Source organism: Mobula birostris, chromosome 26 (assembly GCF_030028105.1).
Source record: "Mobula birostris isolate sMobBir1 chromosome 26, sMobBir1.hap1, whole genome shotgun sequence".
NCBI lineage: Eukaryota > Metazoa > Chordata > Chondrichthyes > Myliobatiformes > Myliobatidae > Mobula > Mobula birostris.
The window spans coordinates 26,335,302-26,352,327 of NC_092395.1; the positions used below are offsets into that span (position 1 = coordinate 26,335,302).

The following is a 17,026-nucleotide window of genomic DNA, read 5'->3' on the forward strand; positions in this document are numbered from 1 at the left end:
ATAAACATTTTATTATAATTATATAAACATTTTGCATAAATTTCACTCAACAGGAAGCTCTAAGCCACCCCCAAGAAATAAATTAAATCCAATCAGTATTATAATATGAACTGATCATCAATCACTACATGCTCCATTGTGGTCATTTCTGTACTGGGATGTTAAAGGAAGGGGTGGCCATTGTCCGTTAACTTTATGTACAGTACCTGAAGCAGTCTGAGGCTCAGAATGTTCTGGGTGAGGGGATGGGGAAGCTAACTAAATTCAGCACCGGTGAGGCCGTTAAGAGTTTTGGTGTGGACACAATCCCCGTGAGGATATTCAGTCCACTCTCCGAGTGTCAGGTTCTTGCAGCAACAATGACGGACACAGCCACGCCGCCGACTGCTACCATGGTCGCTCCTAACAGCCACTTCCATGGAATATTCTGCAAAAGTAGAGAACAGCAGACCACTCGCACATCATCACTTCCCCAACTGCTAGCTCCCTCATCAGCATCCCAGGGGCAGGAGTGCATGGGTTAGGTGCTCCTTCTAGATATTCCTTCAAATCCTCCCACCTGGAAGAGTAAAATTCCCTCTATCGTCTCCATCCATTATTGTACCCTTTACTTTCCTAATTTTTAGAAAATGTAAACGACAAAGCTTTTAATTCACATACCCATGAGAATCGAGATGGTGAGGAGGCAGGGGGCATAGCCATATCTCCAAGCATCTTCCGGTACATTGCCTGCTCCAAGGTCCTCTGCTCAGATTGCTTCTTCAATAGCTGGGAGAGTTCAGCCTGAATCGCCTGTATAGCAGCAGCAGCGATCGTTAACAGAGATCAAAAATCACACACAATTAGCAGCAGCACTCTGCAAGGACATTATCCCAGCCAACAAAAAAACAAACAAACCCTGGACATCTTTAAGGTTGTGACAACCTAAGCCAGAGCCAAGACTCACAGGAGGCTCAGTTACACAGTGGGAGGAGCACGGTCACTAAGTCAAGTTAGAGGGGATTGCATTGTTAGGGAGCAGATATGATTCCAGTTGACTCTGTGTGAGGTTCAGCAATATTGAGCAACTGCAGAGGGAAAGGGCAACTAGCCAGAGATTATTGTGCATATCAGTACCAATAAAGGAGACACAAAAGGGATTTTAAAAAATCACAAATTTAAAGGACATAAGCTTCAGGTAATGTCAGTAAATGTATTACTGTGATGCTAAGGGAAGGATAGCTGGCCTTAGATTCTTGTCAGATGGGCTGCACCCTCAGTAGGTCTGGGTCCAATAATAGGAGAGAAGGCAGAATCAAGGCAAAAGACAATCAGAATTTGGAAGGTAGAGCAAACAAAGGTCGGAAAATGATCTTTAAAAGAGCGTGGCTGTGCTTAAATGCACAATCCAGGTGATCAGTGAGTAAGACAGATGAGTCAAAGCCAGATAGGCACAAAGAAGTAAGATACTGGTGAAATGCAGATCAAGGAAGGTTGGGAATAACAGTAGTAACATCCCTGTTTATAAGGTCCTCGAGTGAAATTCAGAGGGAGAATCAAATATAGTGGGAATATTGATCAAAGGAACAATTACAGCTGTGGGAAGTGATATGTAGAAGGATCATTAGGTTAGGGAAGAAGACTATCATTAGGTTAGGAAAAAAGGAGACTATCACAGCTTGGAATGCACTTTAGCCTTGCATGTAGTCTGAATCAAATCAAATGGTATTGGTTAATAGGCATTTCGTTTATGGTAGAATAATCTTCTTGCTGTCATATGTTGTGGTTCAGTTAATAAAGGAAAGCTCTTATGGTAGGGTTCCACAGCATTCAGTACACAACCTATGCCTTTCTGAAACTTGTACTAATGATTTACATTCAAATGCAAGGGCATTAAAAAAAAGTATTCATATGATTCAAAACTTGGCTATAAAGTGACAATGGGTGGCGGGGGGAAGAGAAACTACTGGACCATTATAGTTGTCCAGCTAGATAGGGAAGTGGTGGTGGCATCCATTAGTCTCGCAATACCATGGATCTGCGCCTGGGTTTTTCTCCAGGGCTCAGGCCTGGGCAAGGTTGTGTGGAAGACCGGCAGTTGCCCATGCAGCAAGTCTCCCCTCTCCACGACACCGATGTTGTCCAAGGGAAGGGCAAGGGCTGATACAGCTTGGCACCAGTGTCATCGTAGGAGTTGCCAGAAAGAGGTTGAAGGCAACGTCAGACTGCCTTAGGGACTCCAGCTCCAGATTTGTCCTCAGGGTTTACTCCCGAAGCCTTTCCCATGCGTGGGTATGGCCGCAAGGCAGCAGAAGGCAGATAGGGAAGTAGCAAGTGGAATTAAAACCAGACAGCTGAGAAGCAGTGTATTTTGGAAGCAGCACAATAAATGGCAGGATACTAGGAACTGGAAAGTAACAGAAGGGCTGTAGAATATTTCTCCAGAAATAAAGTAAGATGGGTCAATAAGGTAGTTAAAAAGACAAATAGAATGTTTCTTTTTAATACCCAGCACAAAATGTAAGAAACACACATCAAAGTTGCCGGTGAACACAGCAGGCCAGGCAGCATCACTAGGAAGAGGTACAGTCGACGTTTCAGGCCGAGACCCCCAAACGTCGACTGTACCTCTTCCTAGAGATGCTGCCTGGCCTGCTGTGTTCACCACCAACTTTGACGTGTGTTGCTCGAATTTCCAGCATCTGCAGAATTCCTCGTGTTTGCATACAAAATGTAAGAGTAGATTTTGCTAAAACTGAATGCAATATTAGTAAGACCACAGCTTGAATGATGTGTGCTGTCCTGGGCCATGGACAGAAAAGAAGCAATTGCTGGAGAGAGAGGTGCAGAGGATATTTTCAAGGATATTGCCACAACTGGAAAATGTCAGCAAAAGGAAAGACTGGATAGATTGTGGTTGTTTTCTTTGGAACCACAAGGAGGCTAATTTTTTTTGCAGAGGTATCAAAACCAGAGTGCATAGTTTAAAGTAATTGGTAGAAGGATCGGAGGAAGATGAGGAAAAGTGTTTTAAACCAAGAGAGTGGAACTCCCTGCCTAAAATGGAGGTAGAGGTGGAAACACTCATCATATTTTAAACAGCATGGTGTGTATTTAAAAAGCCATGATCTGTTGGGCTATATACCAAGTGTTGAAAGCCAGAGATCTGACTACACATCTCTTTTTTTGGCTGGTATAGGCACAAAGGGCTAAATGGTCTTCTCCTGTGTCATAAACTTTCAATGATGTTATGAAAGGATCTGTGAATGTGAAACTGCAGTGAAAGAACACATATCAGGCACTTAAAAACACAGCCCAGTTCTCATGTACCATAGACACACACAAATCTAAGGTATACCTCATCCACACAAATTAAGGCCAAAAGACACAAAATACAAAATGTGTCCAGAATCACATGTAAAGTATCCTTACATTGTTGGAGATGTTCCCAATGTTCCCTATCAATTACAGTTAACAAAGACCAAGTCCACTGGTATTCTGTTGGCTTCCCACTCACCTTGTTTGATGGCTCTAGTCTTGCAGCTTGCTTCAGGACTGGTATAGCTTCTGCATATTCACCCTGCATGGTCAGAACCTGATAACAGAGAATTAACCAGGAGGGATCAGGTAATGGTTCCTCATCCTGTTAATTAAACTGCCAGAATGGCAACCTTCAATGGCCCACTCATGAATCCCACATGAAGGACCACAGAGCTTTGTGGCACTTTTTAATAGATAGGCAGGTACATGTTCTCTCACAGATCAGCAATGATACTGCAAATCGTTAATATCCTAGGACCACTGTTGACCAGTGACTCAACTGGACTAACCTCAAACACTGACATGACTGAGCTGGGTACCCAGGGTGAATGAATTAGCCCTGACACAAAAAGGAATATGAAGAAATACTCTTCAATATTTTGGATAGGTAGAGCTCAAGTAATACTTAAAGGTCGACAGAATCCATCTGAACAATCATTCCCTTCTACAAGGCTGCAATGTGTAACATCTACATGAGAGACTCCAGGCACACACCAACACTGTTCTAAGTCCTCATGAAGGGTCTCAACCCAAAATACAAACTGTTTATTCCACTCTGTATATGCCACCTGACCTGCTGAGTTCCTTCACCATTTTGTGTGTGTTGCTCAAGACCTCTCCAAATTTCAAACTTGTGAAACTGACATTTGAAAGGGATGCAGAAACAGAGAAGCACATTCCTGCAAATTGCCTCCAAGTCACACCCCATCCCAACTGGGAAATATAATGTGGTTCTTTTATTTCCCCGGGGTACAGATTCTGGAATTTCCTTTGAGCTGTGGGATAGATTGATCAGAAGGACCGCAGCTGTTCAAGGTGGGGACTCATTGCCACACCAAATGTAGGACATATACAGATGACAATGTCAACATCACCCAAACCTTGCAGGTGAATAAAGAGTAAAGCTAATTAACGACCAATGTCCTGGATCAGACATAGCCTCCTCAGTGAATATCCACAATCAAATGTACGTCCTTGATGTGGAAGGAGATAACAGAAAATAGACAGCAGTTCACACCATTTAAGATGGCTTGAATTCTGAGTCAAAGGACCAGAAATAGTGCTAGACTAGATAACTCAGTCTGAGTTTGCATGCCTCTATTTCTATCCTACCTGCAGGGGAAAGGGTGGGGGGGGGTGCTTTTATCGGCGGCATAGTTGCAGTCAAACTGGTGCACAAGGCCTCACACATTAGCAATGGCAAATTAAAAATAAGAGACAGGGACAAGCGGAGTGGTCATTGTTGGAGCAGACCAGTGTTAAAGTGGGGAAGCTTTGGCTCATGGTTTGGCGAGAACAGGCTTAGGTGAGGTATGTATCTGGTTAAGTTTCATCTACCTTTTTCTTGTTCATTCTTCATCAATTAGTACATAGTTGTAGCAGTGCGAATGGTTTCAGAGGCTCTGTCGTGTGCGATATGGGAAATCAGGGGGTGGGGGGGGGTAGGGTGTGGATGGGAGCTTCAGTGACCCCATCTCTGGCACTGAACTCGGAAGGGAAGGAAGGAAAAGGGAATGCAGGGACTCTATTGTTAAAGGAGTAGACATGAGATTCTGTGGACATGATAGAGACACCTGGATGATATGTTACCTCCCACGTGCCATGGTCAAGGACGTCTGGGATCTGAAAACCAAGATCTTCTGGGGAAGCAATCTCAGGACTGCTGCCTGTACCACATGCCAGTGAGGGCAAGAATAGGATGATTAACCAGATGAATGCGTGGCTGAGAAGCTGGTGCAGGGGGGCAGTGTTGCAGATTTCTGGATCATTGGGATCTCTTCTGGGGAAGGTATGATATGTACAAAAGGGATAATTACACCTGAACTGGAGGGGGACCAATATCTTTGTGGGCAGGTTTGCTCGATCTGTTGGGGAGGGTTTAAACTAATTTGCCAGGGAATGGGAACCAGAGCAATAGGGCTAGTGGTTTACAAGCAGTTGGAGTGTCAGGAAGGACAGGCAGATGATAGGGAAACATTGCAGTCAGTGGGATGAGTTGCAGTGTAAAGGGGGGGCAAAATCATAAAAGGTGACGGATACAGGACTGAAGGTGTGATTTTCAAATGTACACGCTATACGGAATAAAGTAGATGATCTTGTAGCACAGTCAGAGGTTGGCAGGTATGACATTGTGGGCATCACTGAGTCACAGCTGAAAGAAGATTATAGCTGGGAGCTTAACATCTAAGGATGCACTTTGGATCAAAAGGGCAGGCAGGGAGGCATAAGGGGCTCCGATCAGCAGAAAAAGATTCTTTCGTGTCAAAGTGTCAGACCCCAATCCAATTGAGAATTTGTGGCTGAACTTGAAAAGGGCTGTTCACTCATGATTTCCATGCAATCTGACAGAGTGGTTTTGTAAAGAATGGGGGAAAATTGCAGTGTCCAGATATGCAAAGCTAATAGAGACCTTATCCACACAGACTCACTCAAGGCTATAATTGCTGCCAAAGGTGCATCTACTAAATATTGACTTGAAGGGGATGAACACTTATGCAATTAATTATCTTGTGTTTTATATTTGTAATCAATTTAGATCACTTTGTAGAGATCTGTTTTCACTTTGACACGAAAGAGACTTTTTCAGTTGATCATTGTCAAGAAAGCCAAATTAAATCCACTGCGATTCAATGCTGTAAAACAATAGAATATGAAAACTTCCAAGGGGGGGGGGCAGGGGTGAATACATTTTATAGGCACTGTATATCCAGGCCTTCGAACAATAGCCAGGATGTCAGCTACAAATTACAATAGGAGATAGAAAATGCATGTCAAAAGGGCAATGTTACGACAGCCATCGGGGATTTCAATACGGAGGTCGATTTGGAAAATCAGGTTGGTACTGAATCCCGAAAGTTTACAGAATGCCTACAAGATGGCTTTTTAGCACAGCTTTGGTTGAGCCCACTAGAGGATCAGCTATTCTGGATCATTTGTTGTGCAATGAACCGGTATTGATTAGAGAGCTTAAGGTAAAGGAACCCTTAGGGAACAGTGAACATAACATGACAGAATTCATCCTGCAATTTGAGAGGGAGAAGCTAAAGTCAGATGTATCGGTATTACCTTGGAGTAAAGGGAATTACAAAGGCACGAGAGAGGCTGACCAAAGTTGATTGGAAGGCCACTAACAGGGTTGATGGCAGAGCAGCAATGGCTGGAGTTTCTGGAAGCAATTCAGAAAGTGCAGGATACATATACCTCAAAGAGGAAGAAGTATTCTAAATACAGGATGACACAACCGTGGGCTTACAAGGGAAGCATGAAGGTAAGCTAGCCAACAATATCAACAAGGACACGGGAATTTAAAAAGAGTAAAATAAAGAAACAAGTGTAGATATTGGACTGCTGGAAAATGACGGTGGAGAGGTAATAAAGGGGGAAGAGGAAAAGGTGGATAAACTAAATTAAGTATTTTGCATCAGTCTTCACTGTGGAAGATACTAGCAGTAAGCCAGAAGTTTGAGTGTGTTAGGGGGCAGATGTGAGTAAAGTTGCTATTGCGAGAGAGAAGGTGCATCAGAAACTGAAAGGTCTGAACCAGATGGACAACACCCCAGGGTTCTGAAAGAGGTAGCTGAAAAGATTGCGGAGGCATTAGTAATGATCTTTCAAGAAACACTAGATTATGGAATGGTTCTGGAGGAATGGAAAATTGCAAATGTCGCTGCACTCTTCAATAGGCAAGGGAGGCAGAAGAAAGGAAATTATAGGCCAGTTAGCCTGACCTCAGATGTTGGAGTTGATTAAGAATGTGGTTTTGGGGTACTTGGAGGCACATGATAAAATAGGTCAAAGTCAGCATGGCTTCCTTAAAAGAAAATCTTGCCTGACAAATTTTTTAGAATTCTTTGAGGAAATAACAAGCAGAGCAGACAAAGGAGAGTCGGTGGTTGTTGTGTAGTTAGTTTGTCAGAAGGCCTTTAACAAGCTGTCACATATGAGGTTGCATAACAAGAGCCCATGGAAAGATATTAGCATGGATACAGCATTGGCTGGCTGGCAGGAGGCAAAGAGTAGGAATAAAGAGAGCCTTTTCTAGTTGGCTGCTGGTGACTAGTGGTATTCCGCAGGGACAGTGTTAGGACTGCTTCTTTTTATGTCGTATGTCAATGATTTGGATGATGGAATTGATGTCTTTGTGGTCAAGTTTGTTGAAAATACGAAAATACGTAGAGGGGCAAGTAGTGTAAAGGAAACGGGGAGGCTGCAGATGGACTTAGGACAGATTAGGATAATGGGGGATGAAGTGGCAGATGGAATAGTGTTGGAAAGTGTAAGGTTACACACTTTGGTAGAAGAAAGAAAAGCATGGACTATTTTCTAAACTGGCAGAAAATTCAAAAATCCAAGGTGCAAAGAGATTTGGGAGTTCTCGTGCACGGTTCCCTAAAGGTTAACTTGCAGGCTGAATTGGTGGCGAGGAAGGCAAATGCAACGTACCATTCATTTCCAGAGAAGGAGAATATAAAAGCAAGGATGTAATGCTGAGGCTGTATAAGACACTAGCGAGGCCTTATTTGGAGTATTGTGAGCAGTTTTGTGCCCCTTATCTACAAAAGGATGTGCTGATATTGGAGAGGTTTGAGAGGAGGTTGATAAGAATGATTCTGGAATGAAAGACATCATAGGAGGAGTGATTGATGGCTCTGGGCTGGACTTTAGGCGACTAAGGGGGGAAATCACACTGAAACCTATCAAATGTTGAAAGGTAGAGACAGAGTGGACGTGGAGAGGATGATTCCTATGGTAAGGGAGTCTAGGACCAGAAGACACAGCCTCAGAATAGAGGGATGTCCACTTAGAACGGAGATGAGGAAGAATTTCTTTGGCCAGAGGGTAGTGAATCTGTGGAATTTGTTGCCACAGGCAGCCGTGAAGGCAAGATCACTGAGTGTATTTAAGGTGGAGGTTAATAGGTTCTTGATTAGTCAGGGTGTGAAACGTTAAGGTGCGAAGGCGGGAGAATGGAGTTGAGAGGGAAATGGATCAGCCATGATGAAATTGGGAGCAGACTTGATGGTCTGAATGGCCTAATTCTGCTATGTCTTATGGACTTGTTCCTACTTTCTGTAGCTGACAAGAAGTAAACCTTGACTGCAATGTGCAACCTTCATGATATCTATAACAGACAATTTAAAATTACAGATGATATGGACCGAAAAAACACAGATAATTGAATTAGTGCACAGAGGTAAATTGGTCCATGTTCTGCCTTTTTAACAATTTGTTGTAAGTTTCTGTGTATTTGAAATTCCTCATCTGAATATTACATTGTAACGTTAGCACTCCACCATTGGCTGTGCTACTGTGTAGAGTTTATTTGGCACTTCCCATTAAACACATGGACGTACTAATAATTAAACCTGTTAGTAATGTACATAAAGAGAGATTAACTTAAGAAAATTTAGAAGATTGAGGTTTTCCACCAGTGGGCCAGTGCCTACCTTCCCTTTCCTAAAAAGTGCTTTGATGTTGTTGGGTTGATGCTCGAGCGCAGCATTGGAGGATTTAAGTGCAGCCTCGAAATGTTCCAATTTCAGCTGGGCTGCCGCCAGATTATTCAGACATTTCACCTTCACATCCAACAACTCCTGCTCTTCCTCCAGTGAAAATTCAACTGCAAGGGATTGAACACAGAGAAAGACACCTGAGAGCAGCAGTAGATACAAGGGGGCTTGTTTCACACAATGCAAAAGGGACAGGAACCTGAGAGTGAGCAATCCAGAGAGGGAAAGATTGCCAATGACACAAAGATGAGTGAACAGCACTTTGCATAGGACAGAAGGACGATTCAGCAAACGGAGATCGATACCGGTAATTGTGAGTTTGGACCAAAGGTGAACTGACCAAAGTATTTATTTATTTATTTATACCGCACAGTACAGGCCCTTCCGGCTCAACAAGCCCACGCTGCTCAATAACAGCCTTGTGACCAATTAACCTACTAATCCATGTTTTTTTTGAGTGTGGGAGGAAACCAGAGCATCCAGAAGAAACCCTCATGGTCACGGGGAGAACGTACAAATTCCTTACAAACAGCAATAGTATTGAACCCAGATCGCTGGCACGGTAATAAGTGTTACACTATCTGCTCTACCACCATACTGCTCAAAGTTTTACTGAAATGAGGGAATACTGGAGGGTCCAAAGCCACAGTCTCACTGATTGGTCACGTCCTGTTAGCCATTACCTACCACTCCAACTCAAAATACCTAAACGTACCTTTGGAGCTCGAGTTTGCAATATTGAGGGCGATGTCATACGAGTTGATTGCAAAGACATACTCATTCCGTAGGAAGTAGGCATTCCCCCGCTCCCTTTTCTTATTGGCCAGCAGTAAGCGCTCCTTCCCCGACAGGAGTTCGATATCCGGGGCGTCCTTCACCGACAGAAGCTGAACCTCAATGTGCAGAGTGGCATTTGAAGGTACTGTGGGCTGGATGCTGGCAGGGGACGAGAAATAGTATGATTAAAAAAAGACTGCACAACCTCCGCACCTCCAGCCTTGCCACAGGTCCTATGTAAGAGGTATACTGGGTCATTTCCTTTAAAAGAAACATAAAGGTACAAATATGCTGGCTACCTCAAGAACACAAATTAGATAAATCAATAAAAAATTCCCCCAGACCAAGGAAAATCAGTTGAGTGGTTATCTCTTTTAGATTAAATTATTTATGGAAAAAAACCACTCTGGGTGGGACCAGCTTTTATTTAGTACACATTACTTGCCCTTGAGACGTAGCATTGAACGACTGACTTGAACTACTGAAGTATTTTTGGTTTCCAGGATCTATTCTCAGCAGCAATGAAGGATTGGCTGTATATACAGTCGATTCCAGTTAGTTGGACCATTGGTTAATTGTGACAACTCTTAAAGAACAAAAACTTGGGATTCCCAGAATTTATTTGGGACACTATACCACCTAATTGGAGCAGGAGACTGTTGTCAAATTGTCATCAGTCACACGCACTCGTGTGGCCATTAGCCGCTGCACCATGCTTGGAGCTAAGTTTTTAAGTAGTATCAGTTGCCCGTGTTTATGTTCAAAAGCAGTGATTTTGTCACTGATAGTTGGCGAGAAATAAGCAGGACAATTCCTGTTTTGCTCACTGCGGCTTCAAGCATTTCGGCTTAGAGATGCCAGAAACTGGAAATGATTTCACAACTTCAACAAGTTAGGCAAGAACAATATTCTATCACACTCTTGATTTGCACTATATAACTAAAGAAAAGGCTTCAAGAAGTCAGGTACTGGGTTATCTGCTATAGGATACCCACTGACCAGCTATTTGGCAGCTCTTGTCAAATTTCTGGCCATTGGCAAACATATCATGGTAAAGGATTAGACTCTTATGTTAAAGATGGTCATTGTCCTATTCTTCGCAGGAACGCTTCTTGATACTTATCAGTCTGTGCCCGAAGGTGCTCCAAGTCTTGCCCCATGCAAGTGACCAAATTTGTCCCACAGGATTTTTAGTTTAGCAACTTAACAACTGCAATACCATTCCTCTTTGATGGGATGATGTAGAAGAACTTTACTGTCTAGATGGTGCAGATGGTTCTATGGGAACCACGGGAGAAATAGACGTGAAGAAGCACAGTGAACAACTATTACGTCTATTGTTTCCAATGAGCCTCTGAGCACCTACCTGCCCAGAGAACCATAGGCATATTTGGCATCAGAGACAATCAAAGCCACTTCTCCTGGCTCCATCAGCTGGATGCAAAGATCCAATGCCTGCAGAGAGATGGAAACAGACACTGAAACAAATTCCTCACATAACCTGCACCTGCAAAAACACTAAGGTACCAACTGCTTACCAGCACCAACCTGGATAACATCCCCATCCCCCACGGTGAAAGTGAGGGAGGGATCTTCCTCTATATCGGTTCCATCCTCCAGTGTCATCTTTAGCCGCACGGTTACGTTCTGACCTTTCTGCGGTTTTGGCTCATCGTTCCGACCTGCTACCAGAACTTTCTTCCTCAGCAGCTCATTCCCTACAGAAAAGTGCAATTAATAAGTCCCCTGACATATCTATATTGCCAAACACAATGGATTAATAGCAAAAATTTGAGAGAGTTGAGTATTTGGCCTTTGATTTATCATTTATGGCTGATCCTCTGTCTCAAATTCATTTTTCCAGCTTTTCCTCACATCCTCTGGTATGGCTAAATAGCCAACAGTCTATCATCTCAGTCTTGAGAGATACTAAGCATCTACGCTCTTCTGGAATCAAGAATTTACACACTGTGGAAAGAAACTTTTGTCTTCTCAGTTCTAACCTTGACAATATGCCTACTTGTTTCCAGATTCTTTAAAGACACAGCCTCTTATGTCCATCCTGCTCAAGGTCATGTACACCATCTCTCATTCTCAACTTAAAAAGACCATTCCTTCATCGTAAGGATCAATAATAAAGAACAACACTGCACTCATTCACTCCCCGTGGTCTCAGAAAGTTCAGTGAGATCTCAGTAAAACCTCCTTCCCTTGCACTCTAATGGTTTGCAATAAAAGACAACACAATTTGCTCTCTGAATAGCTTTTTATTACATATTATTTTACTGTGTCCAAAAACTAGCAACCCCTTCCCTGCCTCTCTATACACCACTTACTAGTTTCTCACTTTATTAAAAATATACTTATTGCAGTTCTGCCTAATAATTTGCCGACCCTACTTCCCACGTTGTCCTCCACTTGTCAATTTCTTGAACACTGGCTTAGGCGGTCCACATAAGCAGCAAACTTCTCTCTGTTCGCTTTCCCACAACGAGGGACACAGCCTCAATGCTGGGTGCTCAATGCCAGGATGCACATAATGTACAAAGGGAAATACAGTGGATTCCAGTTAATTAGGCCATTGGTTCATCGGGGCAGCTGCTTATTTGGGACAACGCTTAAGGAACAAAGACTAATCAAAATAAAAGCCAGGATTCCCTTTATTTGGACTGCTTAATTAGAGACTGTTGCCAGTTTCTTAATAACGTCAGATGCATGCACTTGTGTGACCATTAGGCACTATACCATAATTACAGCGAACAATTTTTAAAATAGTGTCAGTTGCGTGCAATTGTGTTCAAAAAGCTGTGATTTTTGTCACTGGTAGTTGGCAAGAAATAAGCAATAAGACAATTCAGAATTGTTTTGTAATTTCAAGCATTCAGGCTTGGCGATGTCAGAAATGACTAAGAGTGAAAATGAAATGATTTTACTACTTGAACAAGTTAGGATCTACGAAGAATTATCAACAATCATCTTGAGTGTTATAATGAAAATGAAGATATGGAGTAGTGGTCACCAACCTTTTTAAGCCCAAGATCCCCTACCTCGACCTTAGTGAAAGGTAAGATCTACCTACTAAATCATTTAGAGAAAAAACAGCTCAGATTGTACTGCCAATTTGAGGCCTTTTATTTGGGCGAATTGTATTTGAATTACACAAAATACTTTTGTCAAACTTTCAAATTAATTGAAACAAGAAAACACTGTAACTAGCATATCTTTCTTTAAGAATATTACAATACTTCACACCTTTAATTCTAAGTTTCATTATTTAATTTTATTCCAACACGAAAAATAAATGAATAAAAATTGACTGTTGCACCCAGTGTGATGACTGGGGCTAAATACTTACTGCTAGTTCCCTGAAATTTGGCTCATAACTACAGACAGCCAGTCTGAGACAGTCTGTGAGGTGTCTGTCAGTAAGACAGCTCCTGTACTTAGATTTAATAGTTTTTCATCTGTGAAAATGCAATTTCACATAGATAAGTTGACCCGAAGAAGGCACTGACTTTTAGTGCAATAAAACCAACGCGCACACTGTACATTGCTGGGGCCCATCAGTAGTAATTGCCACCAGTTTATAAATGGGGTTGTCATTTTCACGGATATATTTTTTAAATTCATTTTAAATATCCTCACCTTTTGTTCTCTCCTTTAATTACAAAAGAGTGAGGAAGTCCTCTTTTGTTGTAAAGTCCTGGAAAGCCATTCTGACAAATACAACAAGCTGAGCTGTTTGCATTACATCCAGGGATTCATCGAATTGTAGTGAAAAATATCCACGTCCTCTGACAGTGACTCTACCCTCCTTGTCACTGTTGCAGGGCTAAGCGGTATATTATGTATTGTGGTTGTGATGTCATTTTTGTTTTTAAAATCATTAAAAACAGTCTCTGCAGTAATGGCCATTGCTTCCTTGAATAAATCGCCATCTGTAAAAGGCTTCTTGTGTTTAGCCAAAAGGTGACTTACACGAAATGATGCTTCAATAGCAGCCTTATTTTCAGCAGCATGTCTTGTGAAAAATGATTGCTGGGCCTTCAACCCTGATTTTAGCTCCTCAACTTTCCTGGCACGAATTGCGCTCTTTGGGGGGAGTAGGTGTCTTTAAATTTCTGGAGGTTGGTTTTGTGGTGCCGCTCCAGATCCCCTCTTTTAGTCAGTGCTTGTGTTTAGTGGCACAACATACATACACACTTGTCTTTCACCAAGGTAAATAGAAATTCCTCTTCCCATTCTGGATGGAATTTGTACGTTTTTGCCTTCTTTTGTGGAGCCTCCGCCATGCTATCAGGATATCACGAGCGAGTGTTTGCAATAGTCTGTACTCTTATCCAGTGGTCCCCAACCTCCAGGCCGCGAAGAACACACCCAGCACATCTTTAAGAAAAAAAGCCGAAATAAACAAGCTAATTAATTAGGTGCCGCCCGGCATGTAAATGTCAGCCCAGATCAGAGGTGACGTAATCGCCCCTGATCTGGGCCAACATTTATGTGCCGGGTGGCACCTAATTAATTAGCTTGCTTATTTCGGCTTTTTTTCTTAAAGATGTGCTGGGTGCGTTCTGACTACCGCTGTTCCGCTGCATTCTTCACGGCCCGGAGGTTGGGGACCACTGCATATCTAATTTAATTGGTCACTTTGATGCAGCACAAGCTACGCTGAAAACGTAGTTCATGGCGGGGGTGCTACACACATGCGCACTGGGCAGAAAGAACGGAACTAAAACCCTACAACCCGGAAACAATCTCTCTTTACAAACAGCTTTGTAGCAAAAGTATTGCTATATCACCGTTATCTTAATTAGTATTACTTATTTTTATAATGCTCACATTACAACAGTATTTGTGTATTTATTTTTGATTTTTTTTCAGGATCTACTGGGAAAGTCTCAAAGATCGACCAGTCGATCGCGATCGACGGGTTGGCGACCCCTAATATGGAGGATGCAATCATCAAGAGCATTGTATTAAGCAGTTCATTGTCTACACTGGGTGTCTGAGCTAATTTTGCTCATTGACAGAAAATCAAAAGAATGCGGTAGCATTCACTGAATTAATTCCTCCGTCAGTAACTATTGGGAATTATTACACAATTTTATAGTACCGTAGTAGTATTTAAAGTGTTCTAATTTGTTCCGTATTTCATTTAAATACATAATTTTTAATCAATTACTCAGTTTGTCTTTTTTATACCTTTTTAACTACCCCCAAGAAAATTCAGCTAATTGGGACAGCCACTTAATTGGATCAAAACTTATTGGTCCTGATGAGTCCCAATTAACTGGAATCCACTGTACAGTTTGACAATGTTGAGGATTCATAATAAAATAAAAGAGGATTTCCCTCATCTGTTGAGAGGAGAAATCTAGTAAAAACATCTTAATAAGACAGGACTGATAACGGAAAACTTCAAAATTTGTGCTTATACTGTGAATGAATACCAGAAGCAGCCTCAGTGTAAGATCATACACCTGACAGCGGATCTTGCTGAAAGTCTTATTAACAGAGCAGCATAATATAAGTACTTCAAAAAGGCTAGATATGAGAGAACATCATGTGTAAGGACAGATGAATCATACCAAGGACCTGTAGCCATTCCTCATCTGGCTTGTGGGTGCTGTCCAGGTTTCCTGCTCTGCTTTGAGGCTCACCACCGACCTCCCTGGTGCAGGGTTCTGAACTTTCCTGGTTCATGCTCTGCACATCAGGCTCCTCCGAGAAGCCAACATCTTCTAGAGATGGAGGGTCATCAGAATCATCCTCATCTGTGTCGCTATTGGTGCTATCGATGTTATCACTACTTGCTACGAGGGAAGTGTTCAGTGGCGGGTCATTTTGTTTGATTCCTAGGTTTTGTGAGTTTGCATCACCAGCGGCTTCCTGGGATTCCCAGCTCTTCTCATCCATTGTGAATCAAAAACTGCCAAGTGAAAAATTAACCAAATCTCTCTTCATGATCATATCTCAGACTCCTCCCATGCCCAATAGTTACTAGCTCACTCGCTCTACCATCTCACTCCCACACCCACTACCCATCTCAAAAATGCATTTCTCTCTCCCACCTTCAGTTTCTCTGTGCCATTCCTCACACTCTTTAAACTACAATGTGTCTTTATATCTTCCTCTGCCCTCACCACCCGTCCTTCCCCAAAAACCGCACCTTATTTGTTTCTTTTTCACCTCTCCCATTCATTCCTTTACCATTTTCCACCACTATTTTCCTTCCCCAAACTCCATACTGTTTCATCCTCCATCCCTCCTGCCTCTTCCCCTCACTTCCAATCCATCCCATTTCTCTCACTGCCATATCTCTGACCCCATCCCTCTGCCTCCCTCCCCACTCCATCTCTCTCCCTCCCTACCTCAGTCCAATCCCTCTCATCTTCCCACCTCCGCCTCTCCCTTCCCCCTCCATGTATTTATCCATTCTCTTCCCACCTCCCTCCTTGCATCTGTCTCTCCCTCCCTTCTCCCCACCTCCATCTATCTCTCCCTCCCCACTTGTCTGTCTCTCCCTTCCTCACTACCTGTCAAGCCCTATCTTCTCCACCTCCATCCATCCTTACCCTACATTCATCTATCCCTCCTTCCTTCCTACCATTGCTCGTCTTTCCCACCCTCCCCACCTCCATCTTTTCATTTCTCTACCTTCATCTATGCCTGTCCGTCTCCATCCATTCTTCCCTCAACATCTATCCATCTTTCCAATCTCCCTGTCCTTCCATTTCCACACTCTCTCCCGCCATCTGCCTCCTGTTTTCTTCTCTCCCCATCTCCTTTCCTCTTTCAATCCTCCCTCTCTTTCCTCATCAGCCTTTGCCCCCAGCCCTCTATATTTTCTATCCCGCTCATCCCGTCCATTCCTCACCTTCCCAGTTTCCGCTTCTGACTGAAAAGCCCCGCCTTTCTAGTGGGTCAAAGGTGCGGAGTTGAGCGTCCCTTGTGTCGATTGGCTTTGCTCTTTGTCAATCAGACCTTTTTCCGCTTCCTCCGCGATTCCGGTTCCAAGATCCAAAATCCTGCGATAGAACCGCAGTTCGCACGGAACCGCCTGAAAGCGAGCGCCCGTTTCCATACTCACATTCAGGCACCCAGTACTCCGCTGTCCAGTGAAAAACCCTGAACTCCGAGTTCAAAACATGAGATACACATCAAATGTGCAAGTTTATCATTGGATTCGAACCCAGTATTTCAGTATCATCTATTTTCCA

General features: G+C 42.9%; 1 protein-coding gene across 1 annotated transcript; it reads right to left on the minus strand.

Annotated features, from left to right (window-relative positions):
* fkbp8 (FKBP prolyl isomerase 8) lies at positions 1 to 16,724 on the minus strand. The gene is made up of 9 exons (XM_072244307.1): positions 16,684 to 16,724; positions 15,395 to 15,735; positions 11,355 to 11,524; positions 11,173 to 11,261; positions 9,745 to 9,965; positions 8,967 to 9,139; positions 3,497 to 3,574; positions 661 to 792; positions 1 to 427 (listed from the first exon to the last, which is right to left on the minus strand). The coding sequence occupies exons 2-9, from the start codon at positions 15,720 to 15,722 to the stop codon at positions 341 to 343; spliced, it is 1,278 nt and encodes a 425-aa protein (XP_072100408.1). The 5' UTR covers positions 15,723 to 15,735; positions 16,684 to 16,724; the 3' UTR covers positions 1 to 340.
* Between the last annotated feature and the right edge of the window lie 302 nt (positions 16,725 to 17,026).

Bases quoted from the DNA above. Each gene is read 5' to 3' on its own strand.
- fkbp8 (XM_072244307.1), bottom strand. From the start codon at position 15,722: ATGGATGAGAAGAGCTGGGAATCCCAGGAAGCCGCTGGTGATGCAAAC. The intron at 11,262-11,354 runs GTTGGTGCTGGT...ATCTCTCTGCAG, and splicing joins GGGATGGGGATGTTATCCAG to GCATTGGATCTTTGCATCCA. The intron at 9,966-11,172 runs GTAGGTGCTCAG...GTCCCCTGCCAG, and splicing joins GCCTATGGTTCTCTGGGCAG to CATCCAGCCCACAGTACCTT.